Below are 17,320 nucleotides of genomic sequence, written 5' to 3' on the forward strand. Positions count from 1 at the left end.
GTCAGGGACTTGAATGTCCATCATTTGTCATCTAAGAAATAGATTCAGACAGTAAGCATAGTAGTGATATAGTAGGACAGACAATCTGCCTCACGATTTTCTAGATGGATGTGTCTGACAACGCGATTATGTCCCCCAAAAATGTCCACCAGCTCCTTCAGGAGGAGTGGGACATCAGTCTAAAAGCAGCATCAGCAAAGAATGTAGTGTGTACTTCACTAAAGGAAAAAACAAACATTTAAATGGGCAAAAGTAACCAGTGTTACTTGGAGGTTTATCTGTTCTGATCCTTGATGCCAGATGTCTTGTAGATTTTTGGTCCTCTCCAACAGACAGGAGACCAGACCTCAAGGAGAAAAGCCTCTGCTTTCCACTAAAGTACTAAAGGTAGAATGTAAAATGTTATGCAATTTCTAATTGTTTTACATACACATGCAACGTTGCACTTTTAGAAATTAAATGGATTAAATGGACTAAGATCTTTCAGTATGTTTCTGCGTACACATGTACTACCATACTTTTGATTGATCCATACTTGTTTCATCTATTCTGCTGTAGTGATGCCAGGCACTGTATAAAGTGTATTTCAGCTGTAGTTGAAGTAAAAAGTTGTTTAAAATAAATCTCACAAATCTTTCTGATTGGTGAAGGCATTTTACTTTGTGAAGTCCATCAACTTAAATTTACACTTCATCCTTCGACAAATTTCAGTGAATGTGTGAAGATTAGGTTTACTACTTCTTTAGTATTGTGCGTCTGACATCCAGATTTCTTTACATTTTTCTGCTGCAACTCAACTGCTGTTTTCTTCTAACAAGGTCGCAAATGAAAGTAAAGAATAAGTCCAACAACAAAATCATGTTTTACAGTCATGTTTGGTAGAAGCTAATACTTCTGTGGGGAAAACTGGAAGCTTGTACTTGAATTTTCTTACTTACTTCCTAAAATTAAATTGCTAAAATTGAATCAAATGGCTTGAGTACATCTAACTTCAACCAGTGGCATTAAAATGACTTATTCAATTGCAATGTTTCCAATTGATGCAACTTATTTAGGTTGGTCCAACAATTCTCTTTTTCTTTCATTGTGTGTCGGAAATACCCTTAATTTATACTGCATGCTGTACTTGTGTGTGTAAAACTTCAACTGGTATTTTGCATGACTTAGATCATTAGTGAGTATTAAAATTGTTGGAATTACTGTTATGTCAGCTAACCAGCAGAACTATGCTGCATCCAAATGTAAGCTTTCAAATATAAATCAATAACAAAATCATGTTTTACATTCATGTTTGGTAGAAGCCAGCACTCCAGTGGGAAAAATTGGAAGCTTTTAAGTTGAATTTTCTTACTTACGTCCTAAAATTAAATTGCAGCAAAGCTCATTTGAGATGAATTAAATGGCTTGAGTGGATCTAACTTCAACCAGTGGCATTAAAATGACTTATTCAGTCGCAATGTTCCCAATTGATGCAACTTATTGAGGTTGGTCCAACAACTCTCTTTTCTTTCATTGTGTGTCAGAAAAACAAAAAGCCTTAATTTATATTGCATGCTGTACTTGTGTGTGTAAAATTGGTATTTTGCGTGACTTAGATCACATTGTTCAATTTATGAACAAAATTCTGGCTTCATTGGGCCTGGCTGAGTGACAGAGTGCGTGTTTTCCCTCCCCCTTGATGATTCAATCTGTGATGGGCTCCACGTTGTTTCATGTGACGTGACTTCATATCAGTGAATTTCACCTTGAGCTGAAGCCCCTGCAGGCCATAAATATTGATTACTTCACCAGACGAAGAACCTATATTGAAAGAAGTAACTTGATAATGCTGGGAGAGTTATTTCTTTCACATTTCCTGAGTCCTGCGGTGACCTGCGGGTTGAATAAAGGCTGATAAGCGTCCTCAGGAGGCGCCGCGGTGACTTAATTAGCGTCCCAGCTGTGCAGCGCCTCGTGCCGCCTCACCTGCCCGTTAATTAGCTGCGACCGGCTAGCTGCTGCTAAACCTGCTAACCTGTCCCCGTCTCCAAACGCCGGGTCGCCGGTGTTAATAACCGAGTTTTTAAAAAATTGTCTCCGCGGACCCCAGCAGCACTGGGAGCCGCACTCGCAGGACAGATTATGAGCTTTAAATTGAAGTCTTTCAAAGTTTTCAAAGTGATAAAAGAAAGTTGAGTGTGACGCTCCTCCTCGGCAGGTGAACAAACGAGCCAATGAAACAATTAAAGGGCAGCAGCAGGGTTCTTACCAAAGTCTTCAGCTAAAACACCGTCTTCGTCCATAGCGACTCAGGCCACCGACAAAATCCAATAAACTCCTACTAATAATCAATTAAGGCACGCAGGGTTACGAAGCGGATAGCTGTGGGGCTGCGGGTTAATCAGGTTGATTGATTGATTAGATGTCTCAGTGCTGTGTGACGGAGAATTATCACGTGAAGAGTGAAACCGAGGCAGCCAATCAGCGGTGAGAACACCTGCATGGAGACAGCATGAAAACAAACGGGCACGTGGGGGTGGGACAATGCTAAATTAATTTTAAATGTAATGATTTTAAAAATGAGATCATTGTAAACACAAAGACACATATTTTCAATTTAGTCATTTAAAAAAAAAAACATATATGTATGTGCTTGTAAATTAATTCTGACTTTAAAATGTAATGTTTTTTAAATAATTATATAAATATATGTAATGTTTGAATATTTAAAAATCACTATATTCAAATAAATTAACATGAAGCATTAATAATTGTTATATATATATATATATATGTATGATAGATGTGTGTGTGTGTGTGTGTGTGTGTGTGTGTGTGTACATCATATAAGACTACAAAAAAAAACATGAATTTTCTCAATCAGTTTTAGTGATTGTCAATATTGGAGATTGAGGTTTGAGAGTTGGCAGCCATCTATCTTGGTTTTTGTATTGTAGTTTAATTGGCTGTATATCCAGTTGTTTAGATTTACTGAACATGAGAGTATTTATGTTTCACAGTTTTAGATGATCAGTTTACTTGGTGATATATACATTTGCAACCAGTTTAATCTAAAGCTGTGTGTACCAAACCAACAAAGTTTCTAATAGTTGAACAAGGTTTTTTTTTGTATTATTTGTGTTTTGTCTTATTATCCAAACCTTCTAGCAAAAAATTGTGTTGACAATATCAAATCCCATCCAGTTTATTCATACAGTACGTTTTCAAACAACCTGAGTTGAGCCACAAAAGACAGGAAACAACAAAAACATATGTGAAAAGCAAGATCGAAAACCGGACAAAACTTGGAAAATCTATAAATATTAAATATTAAATAAACAAGACAAACAGGATAACAACTTGTAAGATCAATCTCTGGAATAAGACAAATATAAAATACAAAAATATGAAGACCATTAAGAGCAAAAGCCATTGAAAACATGTAATTTTTTCTAAAACATTTTAGTGAAGGAGGAACATTCGACTGAAAGAGGAAGGCCATTCCAAAGCTTTGGAGGCTTGATGTCTGTTACCCACCAGCCTCAATCATGGAACAGATAAAAGCAGCTGTTAAGAGGATCTAAGAGGCCTGGAGATGGAGGTGGGGGTGGAGGTGGAGACGTTCTGAAATGTACCCTGGTGCCAACTCATGCATGGCTTTATGAACAAACAAAATAACCCCAAAACCTATTCTGTAGGTAGGTAGGTAGTGCAGCGCTGCTAATGCAGGTGTGATGCTCTCCATGCATTCATTATGTTGGAACTGGAATATGTCGTATTTTCATAAAACTGGCTGCAGGAGTATTACATTTTGGTTGCTGTTGTAAGAGAGGGCTAAAATAAAACATCTTTTCTATACATGAGTACACTTTTGCGAAGCATATCACCATTAAATTTGCTGTAGGGTATTAAGACTAGATTGTTATGGACGTCTTTAGGTATAAATACAGAGACTGCAGTTTTGGGGGAGACTTGCAGAAGTATTCAGATCCATTGTACAGCATGTAAAGTATCTGTAGCAAAATGTCATTAAAGTATTAAAGCAAAAGTTCTGGTTTGTTTCCTCTGACTGATATGTTAATATATCTGCCACCAGCAGATTATTAATAGCGAAGCATCAGTGTATCAGCAGCATGTTACTGTTGTAGCTGCTGCAGGTGGAGCTCTATATTCAGTTTTATATACAATTTTACTAGCAGGGACATCAGATAAACCAGAGGGGTCATCACATGATTAATGGCAGAGAAAAGAATTTTTTTTTAAAAGTTCTGTATCACAAATCTGTTTTTGGACTTCTTCTCTAATCTTAGATTTTTGATGAGATATCGGATCATCTGAATATTTATTAAAAGGAATCCATGTGAAATGTTTTGAGGGAAAATCACTGTTTTGTGGAGATCATAACAACTGATAGACATCTGAGAAGTGAGCTCGACTACACGCTGCTTCTTGTAAGACATCAAAGTGGGCAAAAAGGTTAGAAACCACTTGTTTAATCTTTAACAATGTGCTGCAACGTAAAAGCTTGTTTTATTATCTGCTGTGGAAAATCTTCATCTAACAAGTAACTGAAGCTGTTACATAAAGGTAGTCTAGTAAAAAGTGCAATATTTCCCTCTGAAATGTAGTGAAGAGGAAATGTTTAAAAAGACTATGCTTGAGTAAATGTACTGAGTTTCTTTTCCTCATTGATGAATTGTTGTTTTTTTACACACTAAACTGTAGACAAAGAAGAAGAAAACTTACTGGGTAACTGAGGCCTATCTGAAACATATTACATCTGTTTTCCATTTCAGTCAATAATCCTGTGATCATGGTGACCCCCAGACTGGAACCCACAGTTGTAAGGTGAGAATAAACAGCCCCGATCATTTAAGCTTCTAATTCCAGAAACATCTAAAATGGACTAAAACACACATCAGACCTGTTTTTTTCAGTCATGCTAAAACTGAAAAATGCAGGTTAACATTAGGTTCCAAGTCAGTTTGTCTTTGCTGCAGTTGTTCCTCTCTCCCCCACCAGATGGGGTACTGGTTGGGCCCCAGGCACATCAACCTGCCTCAGTCCATCCCAGCTCCCTGTTTGCTCTTGGGTTGTACCCCTCCCTGCCAGAGGAAGCTCATATACAAACCCCCCCTCAGCCTCTGTGTGGAGGCATATTTCCACATCAGCAGCCCACTTACCGAAGCCAGGACAGCTTGTTGGCTTCACTGGATCCAGAGATAGCCAGCTGCAAACTCACTACTCCTCCACATCAGGTGACCTTGGTCTCATCTGGTGTAGTGCTGAGAATATAAACTGAAGAATAAATTCTTTTTCCTGTGTGCTCGCAAATCCCCACGGACAGTTTACCTAATTATTTCACAGCAGAAGTACATTTTTATGTGAAGAGTTAAGAATAATAACATCTGTTTCTCCCCTGAGGGTCTGCAGAGTTAAGCAAGTGTAAATAGAGTGTTAAGAGGCTGTGATCATACATATACATATACAATGGCTCTGTCAGACGCAGCACCGAGGAGACCAGAGCTGCTACGTGTAATGTCAGTGGGTCAGAAATGGTATGTAGGCCAAGCTAATGCTGGTGTGTGATAACTCAGAGAGAGACTTTGAGTCTGCACGCAACTTCTATTGAATGTATGTTACCGAAATATATTTATCTACTGTTTCAGCGTCTTCCAATGCCGAGTGGAGCCATGAGCACGAGCTCAAGTTTGAGCAACCCAGGCAGAGCTGAGCCACAGCGAAGGCCGAGAATATAAAGGAGCAGTTCACCCACATTACAAAAAAAACAAACATATTTTCTCTCTGACCTCATCAAGCCACTCAGACGGTTTTAGCTTTATGCTTCCAGGTTTTGAGATATCTATCATTGAAACGTCTTCTTCTACCGCAGTGAAATGGATACAAATGGAATTTCATTTGTCATGCACACAGCGTAAGAGAAAAAAAAAGACATTTAAATAATTCAACAGCAGCATGTCTTTACAGCAACAATGTGCTGGTGGATAATCCTCAGACCACAATGACTGCAGTGTTCACTGGAACAAGAGGACTTCCTGTTAAGAGTAGTAGTTATGTTGATGGCTTCATCTCTGGATTAGAAGAGTAACCTGGACACTGTGTCTAGAAAGAGGTGGTTTTTGAATGCATTTTATAATCGCTGTGAGCGCCACAAATTGAGATGGAAATCTTTAAACCTGCACATGTAAAAAATACACCACTACCTGCTACTAGAGGTCACCAGAATGTATGTTTTTGCCAAATTCAATCTTGTAGAAATGTTACAAACTACTGCAGCTTTAATTAGGGGGTGGAGGGAGAACTATTAATGAAGTCAAAGCAGTAAAACATTAGCTCAGGAGGATTAGCTGTGTTGAAAACTACAAGCTTAAGTATATTAGTGCATCTTGTGGAGGCTTTTCCAAGCAGCAGGTACTTCTGGTGATATTCTGATTTCATACCAACACATGCTCCGCCTCTCCAGCTCTCTGATGCTGCCCTGATTTTCCAGATTTTTTTTATTTTAAGCTTTCTAAAATGGAATATTTATACAGCTGAATCATTTATTATGTAATTTCTGCCATTATAAAAATGAATTCATCCACTATCTGCATCCTTTCATCCTTTAGCAGGGTCACAGGGAAGGCAGTCTGTCCCTGCTGACACTGAGCAAAAGGTGGAGTAAACAGTGGACAGGTAGGAGGACTGTTCTACTCTGAAAATCACACCTACAGGCAATTTAATCTAAACTGAATGCATATGAGAGGAAACCAGACACTTGGAGGAACCCCGCACAGTAGCAGGGAGAACATAGAAACTGAACTGGGCCCCGCCGACTCAGTCGATTCAACTCCCAGACCTCACTGCGGTGAGACGCATTTAAAAGTCATTAATTACAATACTTCATTAAGTAAAAGCAGAATTGCTGATTGTGGTGTGTACACAAAGAGTGTGTGTATATGGAAAAAGATGCATTATTACATTAACAAGCTGGATTACCTTAATGCCTAGAGGCTCCAAAAACCCCAGGTTCATTGCATGTTAATTAGTTTTGGTGATTTGATTAATGGTGCGTTTGTCAGGGAATTAGCACAACTGAAGTGCAATATTAGCTGAAGTGGATCTGGTGCCTCGTGTTTTAGCCTTGTTTGGTGAGGGAACCCTATAAGAAAAGAATGTCTGAGGATATGTTTTCCTCTTGCAGGACGGGAACAGTCATTGGTTTCTGGGAAAATAATGAAGCAGCAGTGTATAGTTCTGTGTGTGAACTGTGCATTAAAGAAGTTCAACGTAACTTGATTTCTTGCTGAAACTGGCACGAGAAGACGGCAGTTGTAGCCGGCAGCCAATTAGCTTTGCATAAAGACTGGAAACAGGTCATCTGGTTCAATTTAAAGGTAGCAAAATCCATCTACTTGTAGCTCTAAAGCTCTCTCTACCTGGCCAAGGAAATAGATCAGCATATAATCACCGGTAAAAACACAATTTGCAATTTTCTCCACTGCATTTTACTATGCCCTGAATGAACAAGACATATAATTGTAATCTGTGAACTTCAGAGTGGGTTATTTCATCTCAAATCAGGGCTATTCTGCTTGACCATCTCTGATTTGCTTGAAACCTTTGAATAAACTAGATATTTAAAATAGTATCTGCACTATGGCGTTTTTTTCTTTTTTTTGTTAAGGTGTGCTCACAGGTGGGATTTTCATGACAGCTTCAAATGTTCTCTTTTTCAGCTCACCCATAATCAGAGATCTACTTAGCCAATATTGTAGATTCTGAATCAATGACATGAGAAATAAAAGCAAACATTTCAGGCTTTTATCTTGGATAGTTTCAGAAATGTTGTTCAAACACAGCCTCAAATTTCAGTGCCTGAAGAAACATGATAAAAAAAAAAGTGGGTCAACAGACATTTTTTAAAGAAACTGTATCTCAGAAAGTATTTGATATATCAAGCGAAAATTTCACAATTATCTTAATAAACATTCAATTTTACGCTATAAAAATTTCAAGCAAATCAGAGACGGTCGAGCAGAATTGTTAAAAAAGTTTGATGATTTGAGATGGAATGAGTTTTGCAGATTTGTGACGTGCTGATATCAATATATGCACCATTTTTTCTCCCACCTAAGTGCAGAGAACAAGTGTCCTCTGTAGCAGAATTTCCATATTACTTTGTCTACTGGTACCATGACGGCCAAATGACAGGTGCAAATATATGGCACTGGGAAAATAAGGAAACCATCAAGTTAAAACGTGCCACATGTATTTTTATGTGACATTTTTAAACAAAACTAGAAACTTTTAGCCTCAAAGAAGTTATCTGCCTGTGCAATGTTCATTTTGGGCCAAAATTTCCATTCAAAGTCTACATTAGCCACGATTAATTATGATGCATCTCCACACTGAATATAGTAAAGATACCTCTTTTCCCATTTCCAGTCATGCGCTAAGCTAAGCTAAGCTGCTGCCCGTGGCTTCATGTTCACTGTACCGACATGAGGGTGGCTTCATTCCCACCTTACTCTGAGCAAGAGGGCCAATATTTCCCAAAATATCAAATTAAATGGGAACAAGAAGGTGGTAGGGTACATGTGAGTTGCACAGAAGGCGGTTGGTGGGGGGTCTTTAACAGGTTGATTTGGCGAGGACAAGGAGTGTGGTTATAAATAGAGACGATCCACCGCTAATAAAAGTGCACAGAAGAGTCAAGGAAGTGCAATTAATTTTTTTTCCTTTTGTTGCTTTGTTGTTTGACCAAGCACATCACATGAAATGCAGAAAGGATGATTAAAGGTGTATTGATTTACCCATTTGAATCAAAAAGAGACCAGAGAGGACAGATTTACCCAATCAGGTTTTTTTTTATTTGGAACAGAGTGGCAGATTAGTGACAGGGCGGTGGCGTGGAGGATCCGCCTCCTCTCGCTCACTCAGCCAATGACAGAAACTCAGCCTTAAAAAAATGCAAATGTATAAAAACAGGAATGGGAACAGCAAACATAGAGTAGTGTAGCCTCCACTGGGCTTCACACACACATACACACACACACACACACATCCTGGCACATGCATACTCACACACACATACAAATTTACCCTCGTTCTCGCACACGCACACACACACACACGTCTTATTTGGCTACGCAGGCTTAGATGGGTACAAACGCACATGTTTACACTTTGACGGTCACTTTAGAAAAGACAGTACGTGTTAAGATCATTCCTGCCTGTGAGAGAGCGGCGTGTCGTCTGTCCGTCTGTCCTGGCGGGCGCAGAGACAGACAGGTAGACAAGTCAGACAGACAGACAGACAGACGGTGAGAAGACACAGTCAAGTGTGTGTGATAGCCACTGTGAGGGACGAGCTGCCCCACATTCAGCAGTGAATGGACTAAACACACGCAGACGCACACGCACACATACACACACACACACACACACGTCGACAGGCTAGTCAGTGTACACAAGAGTCTGCTGTGAAATACCAAGGTGAAGCACTCATGCACGCGCACACACACACACACACACACATACACAGGTGGCAGGTTCGGATGGAGGTGTAGACTCGCACACAAACACTCTTCTCACACCAGTGAGGGCGAGCAGGTGAACTAAACACACAGCAGTGGAAGAGGTGCGTTACCTGTCTGTGGAAGAGCGTGAGAAACTGCTGGAGTAGGTAAACACACACTCGACCACAGTACATTCCGACTTTTAACTCGCCCCCTTTCTTCTTCTTCGCGTTCAAACTCACGGACAGAAAAAACGCACACGGGGGGCATCCGCACGCACACCCAGACGAGTATAGTTTTTGACTCCCATGCATTTTTGTTCTACAGTACTGAGTATAATAGAAGCTACTAGCCCAGTCGCACTGGTGTGGTTATTGTTACAATCTCTTAGATAGAAGCACAGTCCTCCTGTCTCCTCACGTTCCCCATCCCCCTCCCCCCCGAAAGAAAAAAGGGTCCGACGGCAGGTATTTCGAGTCCGGCCTCGTGAGCACTAATTCCTCTCGTGACCGAAGTTTTGACGACAAATGTTATGATTTTTCGAATTAGTGCACTGAGGAGCGACTCCCTGCGTCGACTTTTTGTATTGAAGCCCCTCACGCTTCCCGTAGGCCCCTCCCACCCCCGAACAGAGAGCCAATGGTGGAAGAAAAAGAAAGTGAGGCATGCAAAAAAAAAAAAGGTTGGGGGGCGTGTGTTGGGTGTTGGGAGGGTTCTAAATGACTGGACATGTAGTTGTGCTTTTACACAAACAGACCAAACTCTAAACCAACCGGCAACTGATTCCACAACTAATCGATAACATACTGGAAACCACCTGATCGCGCTCCAATCACAAGTGATGACTATCACGATGACGATGGGTTTGATATGTGTCTGGATGATATGATTTACAGTATATTTAAAGTCCGTGGTGTGTTCGAAATGCACAGCAAAAGTTTTTCATGTCTGCAGCTGCGTGTGTGTTTGGTTGGTGCGGGTGACGGGGAGCACAGCTCATCTATAGTGAATGACGGATGTGATGGATAAAAACTCTTCATGATCATGCAGATGGTTAGTGACGCCAGAAAGGATACGCTGATATTTACATATAAACTTTTTTTTTTTTTTTTAAACTGCTAAATACACATCCTCCTGTTTAAGTATCATTATTATTATGGTATTATTATTATTATTATTATTCACCATCCAGCCCAGAAACATTGATATATTATTGATTATTATTACTATCCATAACTAGTCTTTGTACAGCTTTCGAGGAGCAGAGGGGGGCCGCCGGCTTGCTGCGACCAGCCAGTGTTTCCACAGTGGCTCCTTGACATTGTGAAACACGCCGAGGGTTGAGCACCGTTTTCTGGTTGGCCGAGCACAGAGAGCGAGGTCAGAGCCACCTTCGAGCAGTGTGTGTGTGTGTGTGTGTGTGTGTGTGTGCGTGTGTGCAAGCTTGTGTGTTTATGCGGCTGCATGTTTGCGTGTTTGCTTTGAGCACCAGAGGGACGGAAGGCACAAAAGAGACCTTTCCTCTCACCTTTGACCTCTTCGGCTCTGTGCGGCCAACCAGACGCTCTGTGTGTTTTTTTGTGAAGGGGGTTGAGGAGGCAGAGCGCTGTCTTGTCCTCCCTCAGCCCACTCCACCCCTCTCCTCTCTCTTTTAAGCTTTTTCATTTAAAAACAAAAGAGGAACTTTTTTTTTTTTTCTGTGCCGGAAAACACAAGTTATGTGTTTTGCTTTGTTCGTTTGTTTGTTTGTTTTTTTTACAAAATAATCATATCATTACATACAGAACAGGAGAATCTGTAGAATATTAATAACAACATTTACTTTAAAAACATCTCGTGTGTATGTGTTATTTTTTTCTGAATATATTTGGATTTTTTTTGTTGTTTTTTTCCTTTTTTTTGTCCTCTTTTTTCTCATTTTCATTGAAAAGAAAGTTCCAAGTCCGCAGAGAGAAAGGCGCTCTCAAGTGTTTTGGAGACGAGAGGAGAGAGGGATGAGGAGAGGCTGGCAGATGAGGAGGGAAGCGACGTAGGAGGAGGAGAAGAAGAAGAAGAAGGAGGAGAAGGAGAGGAGGAAGAGGAGGAGGAGGAAGAGGAGGGGAGGGGTTAGAGTATCTTTCTCTCTTTTCTCTCTCGCTCTTTCTCTCTCCCTCGGTGTGCGGTGTTGTCTCTCTGGCGTACTAGTGTTATGCGTAAAACTCCTCTTGCTTGTCTGGTTTCTGGTAGGTGACGGTGGCCTGTTTGGGTTCCTCCAGCGTGTAGCTGCCCTCGTCCTTCTTCTTCATCCGGTACACCAGCAGCATCACCAGGAAGGCGGCGAACAAGGCGCCCACCACGCCTCCCACTATCACCGCTGGAGCGAGACACAAACAGAACATCAGTGAGTCCAAAATCTGCTGCGGTTCAGATGCTACGAAACGCTCACAAACACGCATAAACAAACACTAAAATGCCATTAAGAGCCACTGTTACGTCATGCGGCAGACTAACAACACGACACATATGCGCTGCTTTAAAAAAAACAAAACAAACACACATTTCTAGTACTGGAAAGCAGAGCAAATCTACCACAGCATCACTATCACCTTGCTGCTAAGTGAAGACTGATGAGCCCGAATGTGCCAACACACATCCTGTGCTGCCAACAGCTTTGTGCTAAATTGCAGCCCTGCAGTGCTTCATAGTAGTTTAACCCGATGGCGCTGGTGTAACCAATCCGCAGCAGCTGCATTTTTCCACCTTCCTCTGCTCACATCACTAATGAGCTCTTGCTGTGTGCGGCTATCAAAATGGTTAAAGACTCCCTCATTAAAGTGCTTGGAATTGATGCCAAAGCAGAAAACAAACTGTTATTTTCCAAAATGCTTAAAGAACACTTTGTATGGGGTGTGTTTACTTTGTTTATCCCGCTGCTGCAGGGGGATTTAAAATAACACTGTCACTGCATACGTATTCAGCTATTTGACTTGGCGCAACAATCCTATACAAATTTTCTTGGGAGTTTTTTTTTTTTTTTTTGTTGGTGCCATCATGCAGTGAATAACTACATTTACCATCTCTGCTTTCACTGTGGAAGACAGCTGTGATACTGAACTTATTTAACTGGATCATTTCAAGTTCTCATCACGAAGACAAGATGAGCGACAGATGGGTGACAAATCAAAGGAAAAACCTACATAAAGTGTCTCAGTGTTGGGCCTCCACATGCCGCTTAAAGTGGTGGAGGAGAGAACTGTCAAACATTTGGGTCCTAAATCTCGCACTGGGGTTCAAATGGTTTGAGATTTGGCGACTGAAGGCCACAACATATGAATCGCATCATTTTGGGACTCAAACATTCAGTGACCTCATGTGTCCAGTGGATGGAGGCATCCTGGAAGAAACCATCCCCGTCAGGGAGTTCAGGTTTTTCCTTTAATTCGTCATCCATCTGTACTTGTTTGCGAATCCACAAAATCAAATCCTCATTAACATCAAGGATTTTGAATATCTCGACAACTGTTCGATGGATCGCCTTGAAATCTGGCCCAGATATTAATGTTCCCCCTCAGGACAAATTCTAACAACTTTGGTAAGCTTATTACTTTTCCCCGAGCATCATCATCCAGTCAGAAATCAGTTTATGACCGACTATCTCTGAAGCATTCCCATCAGTCTCAGCTGCTTTCCACAGAATTTATTTCTAAATTAACGAGTTTTAGCATGCAAATATTGTCATTAAGCGAACGCGGACATATTTAGCATGCTGATGAACCCGTTGAGACCCACAGCGCCCTCTGAACACGCGCACATGTTGCATCAGGTCTTAGTGGGTTAAGCTCAAAGCGCTGCTGTGCCTGTGTGCAGCCTCACAGAGCCCACCACAGCTGCAGACTCTTATTAAACTACCAGCGCAACGCCGTAGTACTGTCAAGCATTATATAGATTTTGAGGGTGATATTTTTTAATGAAAGCCAACTGTGATCTAAGTATAATATAAACATATAGCTGAGGAGAAAAATAAGCCAGATGGGAATTGACAGGCACAGATGGGATAGTTTTTTTCATTGTTTCATCAAAACCTAGAAAAAAAACGCAGAATTTCTAGTTCGCCCTGATGACAAGCAAACAGAGCAGAACGCTGTGCAAATAAAAATCATACTGGATTATTCTGACAGATATTCTGATTGCAATATGAGTCACAGTTTTAGTAAGAATGGTAATTTTTTGCATTTCTTTTCTGCTGAAACAAATATAAAAATGATGATGTGATTTTAGATTTTTGGTTACATCTGGAAAATTAGATTCGTAGCCAGGGGCATCTTTGTAGCACCACGGTGCTTTATTTATGAAGATAAGTTCTGACACTTTTTACCTTTATCAAATAAACTGCAGCTAATGCAATCTGGAAATTGCACTTGGACATATTTTGATTAATTGTTGAGCCTTACAAGCAAACAATGTTATAATAATGTTTAGGGAAAAAATATGAATGTAAAAGTCTTCTGAATAAAAGTGAAATGCCAAAGATGGTAAATAGCTCCATGTTCTCTCACATACTACTTGAATAGATGAAAATAAGGAAGGTGACTATGTCTGCGCAGCACTAACTGTGAATCTACAAGCCTGACAGGCTGTGATTTGGTTCTATCACACAGTCTAGTCTAAAATCTGTTGCCTCCTGCTCTGTACCGATGACCAGGAAATCAGCGAAAACCACCGCCAGCAGTCCACCAATCAGAACAGCTGAAGGAGAGACAGAGAGCCAGTCAGGTCAGGCAAGTTGGCTGCTACCTCGCTTTCTACAGCAGCTCTTTGGGAAGAGGAGAAGGGGGCACTTGAAAAGAAATTGGATTTACCCAGAGGGAGAACGATGAGAAAAAAAGGGGGGGAGAAAGGAGGGGCTGGATAACCCAAGAGGAGGATTGCTTGTTCTCAATGGGTCAAACTGGGCTAAGTAGCACATTCACTTATGGTGATGAATCCGCACTACGTGAACGCGAGGTAATGCCAGGTTTATCTTAGCAGCTCGCTGAAAGCAGGGAAAGAACACAGGAGGCAACTGGGAGATGTGCTCTGTCGATCTAAGAGGTGATTACTGTTATTTCGGCAGAGAGACATGCAGTGAGACAGACAGACACAGAGCTGATAGACCAGGACACGAATCCAGACATGACAAAAACACGAGAACACATCAGCGTGACCTTTACTGACAGACACTCGTACCTATCAAGACCTCTTTTCTCTCCAGGATGTTCTTCTGTGGCAGCTGGGCGGCTGAGCTCCCTCCATCCACTGTGTTTCCGAGCAGATCAGGCTCCACTGGCATCACTCCTCTGCCGAGACCGTTACGGCGATCGTCGCGGATCTCGAAATCTCCGCTTGGCCCCGCGGCGCCCATCTCGTTGTTGCCCTCCTGAGGAAGAGGAAGAAAAGTGAGACTAAGGACAGGAAATTTACATTTGATGTAATCACATTTGTTCCACAGAGTCGCTGCGCTGAAACTTAAACACAGAGAAGTTTCCATGGCACATGTTCGCCTTTTAAAACAATGAGCTTCTGTGTGTTCCGATTGGCGGAAAGTTGCGTATTATCCAACACATATACACACTTCATAAAATCTGGCAGCCTAATTACAATGTGGAAAACCAGACAAATCTAAACAGTTTAATGCAGAGCGGCTGCAGATAAACAGAAGCACCACAATCAGAGAAATGACTCTGGTCTGTAAATAATTAAGCTGTCACTGTTAACGAGGCGGTCAGAAGAACGGCTGGGTATCCAACCTCAGTGCTTTATTGGTACTGACAGAAATGAGTCCATTAACTTAAGAGCATCAAAAGAGCTAATACGTGAATCCTTGGTCAGGCTTGTTATCGTCATCACTTATTTCTTGATTTTATTTATTCCTAATGTATTTATTTTAATGTACGGCTGCTTGTGTTTAGCCAGCTGTTAGGGCTGATGATATTCTTTTTCTGATTATGGCAACAATCCCAGAGAAAGAAAACCCTACAATGAATTGGTCATAATAACAAGTATTGTCCATGTGGCCTAATACTTCTTCTGTGAGCTCCAAATAACCACAAACAGTTGACATAGCTGCAGTAGGAAATGGAACAATGGATGGTTTGTTATAGTAGCCAACATGGTGAATTTCACGTTGAAGTTGGACATCAAGAGGAAAGAAAAATGATGCTTTTTGTTCTCTTGAAGTTTACCCAATCAGCATTAAGACCCACACAGGAGTTTTCAGTATCTACTCTGGAGGTGGAAGTATTTTCTCCCTGAAAATTGGCCCTGAAAGAGGTTCTTTAGGGGCAGTTTTCACGGTTGGAATACACACAAAAGTTTAGTTGGCCCTAAAACAGGCCATAAGTTCCTGCAGTGGAAAACAGCCTACATAAAGAACATTTTCAGAGTGGGTCCAAGGGGGAGTAAGTCTTATTGTTGTCACTTCCTACTTCTCGCTGTGCTGAACTTGTTGGTTTCTTGTGGTGAGTGATGAGCACAAACCTGGACAGCCACTATCAGCGCTATCAACACCATGAATGAGAGACACTCACCTGTGTTGTTGCCGGCTGCTGTGGCCGGGTCGTCCTCTCTGTCGGCGCCGCCTGAGTGGCCGTCGTCATGGGAAACCTGCCCCTGAAGGGGAACTTGGTCCTGACAGCGGCGGCTGTGGTGGTGGTGGTGGTGGGTGCGGCCGTCGTAGGCTCGGGGGTGATCTCTGCTGTGGTGGACGTCTCTTCTTCTGTGGTGATTTCCATGTCAAAGCCTGGGTAAAACGAGGTGGGCTCAGGTGACAGGTAGACGTCCTCTTCTTCTTCTGTGGTGCTCAGGTCATCTGAACCTGCGGAGGGCGCCGCACTTTCTGAAGGGCTGGTGGCCGGGTTGGTGGTCACCACGGGAACGGCAGCAGGCGACCGCGGGGCGGCGGTGGTCTGGGCGGCGGCGGCCCGGATCCTCTCCAGCTCTCTCTCTCTTTCCAGCTCGCGCTCTCTCTGCCTCTCTCGCTCTTTCTCTCGCTCTCTCTCGCGCTCCCTCTCTCTCTCCCTCTCCCTCTCTCTCTCCCGCTCTCTCTCCATCTCCCTCACCCGCTCCCTCTCCCTCTCTCTTTCTTTCTCCCTCTCCAGCTGTTTCTCTCTCTCCCTCTCCAGCTCCATCTGCCTCTCTCGCTCCTTCTCCTTCTCCAGCTCTCGTTCTCGCTCCTTCTCCAGCTCCCTCTCTCTCTCCCAGAATGCACCGCTCTCCCCGTCGGCCTCGGTGGGCAGCGGGGTGGCCGTGGCGTCCTCGGGGCTCGGGCTGGGCTCGGCCGCAGGTGAGGCGGAGGGGGCCGGGCCTGTGGCCTGGGTGGTGGACAGGAGGAGGGGCTCCTCTGTGGTGAAGGACACGGCCACCGATGTCGGCCTCAAACTGATCTCAGGAACTGAAGAGAGGAGAGAAATTAGAATTAATGACTTAATTATACGACAACAAGCAGTGGCAAAGTCAACAGATTAAAACACAAACACATCACAGCAAAGGCCCAGATTGGGGTGATATAGTCCTCTCCCTTGTGTTAAAGGCTTGGCAGCAGCATTTTGAATTAACTGCAGTGTTTGTTTGATTGTTATTAAACTTGCTGTTTACTTGCTGTCACTAGAATAAAGTGCATTACAATAGTCAAGTCTGAAAGCACGGTGACCTTTTCTAAGTCTGCAGAGAAATGACCTGATCCGACTGTCTGAGTTGGGTGGAGCAAGACGGCACCACTTTGGTCACTTAAGCATCAAAAGACTCAAAAATAACGCAGAGGTGGCGAGCCTTTTTATGAGCGTTAATTGACAAGGGACCCAGAC

The 17,320-nt window shown here is 42.3% G+C and overlaps 1 protein-coding gene across 1 annotated transcript in view; it reads right to left on the bottom strand.

Moving 5' to 3' along the window:
* Positions 1-8,825: 8,825 nt before the first annotated feature.
* Positions 8,826-17,320, bottom strand: part of sdc3 (syndecan 3) — a 48,688-nt gene continuing 40,193 nt past the window's right edge. Inside the window, exons 3-5 of the mRNA XM_008290483.1 lie at positions 16,046-16,908; positions 14,706-14,895; positions 8,826-11,853 (exon numbers count right to left, since the gene is read on the bottom strand). Of these exons, the coding sequence (XP_008288705.1) occupies positions 11,687-11,853; positions 14,706-14,895; positions 16,046-16,908 (1,220 nt within the window). The 3' untranslated portion in view covers positions 8,826-11,686. The remainder of the gene's footprint in view (positions 11,854-14,705; positions 14,896-16,045; positions 16,909-17,320) is intronic.

This window comes from Stegastes partitus, unplaced genomic scaffold, assembly GCF_000690725.1.
Source record: "Stegastes partitus isolate 25-593 unplaced genomic scaffold, Stegastes_partitus-1.0.2 Scaffold676, whole genome shotgun sequence".
Classification (NCBI taxonomy): domain Eukaryota; kingdom Metazoa; phylum Chordata; class Actinopteri; family Pomacentridae; genus Stegastes; species Stegastes partitus.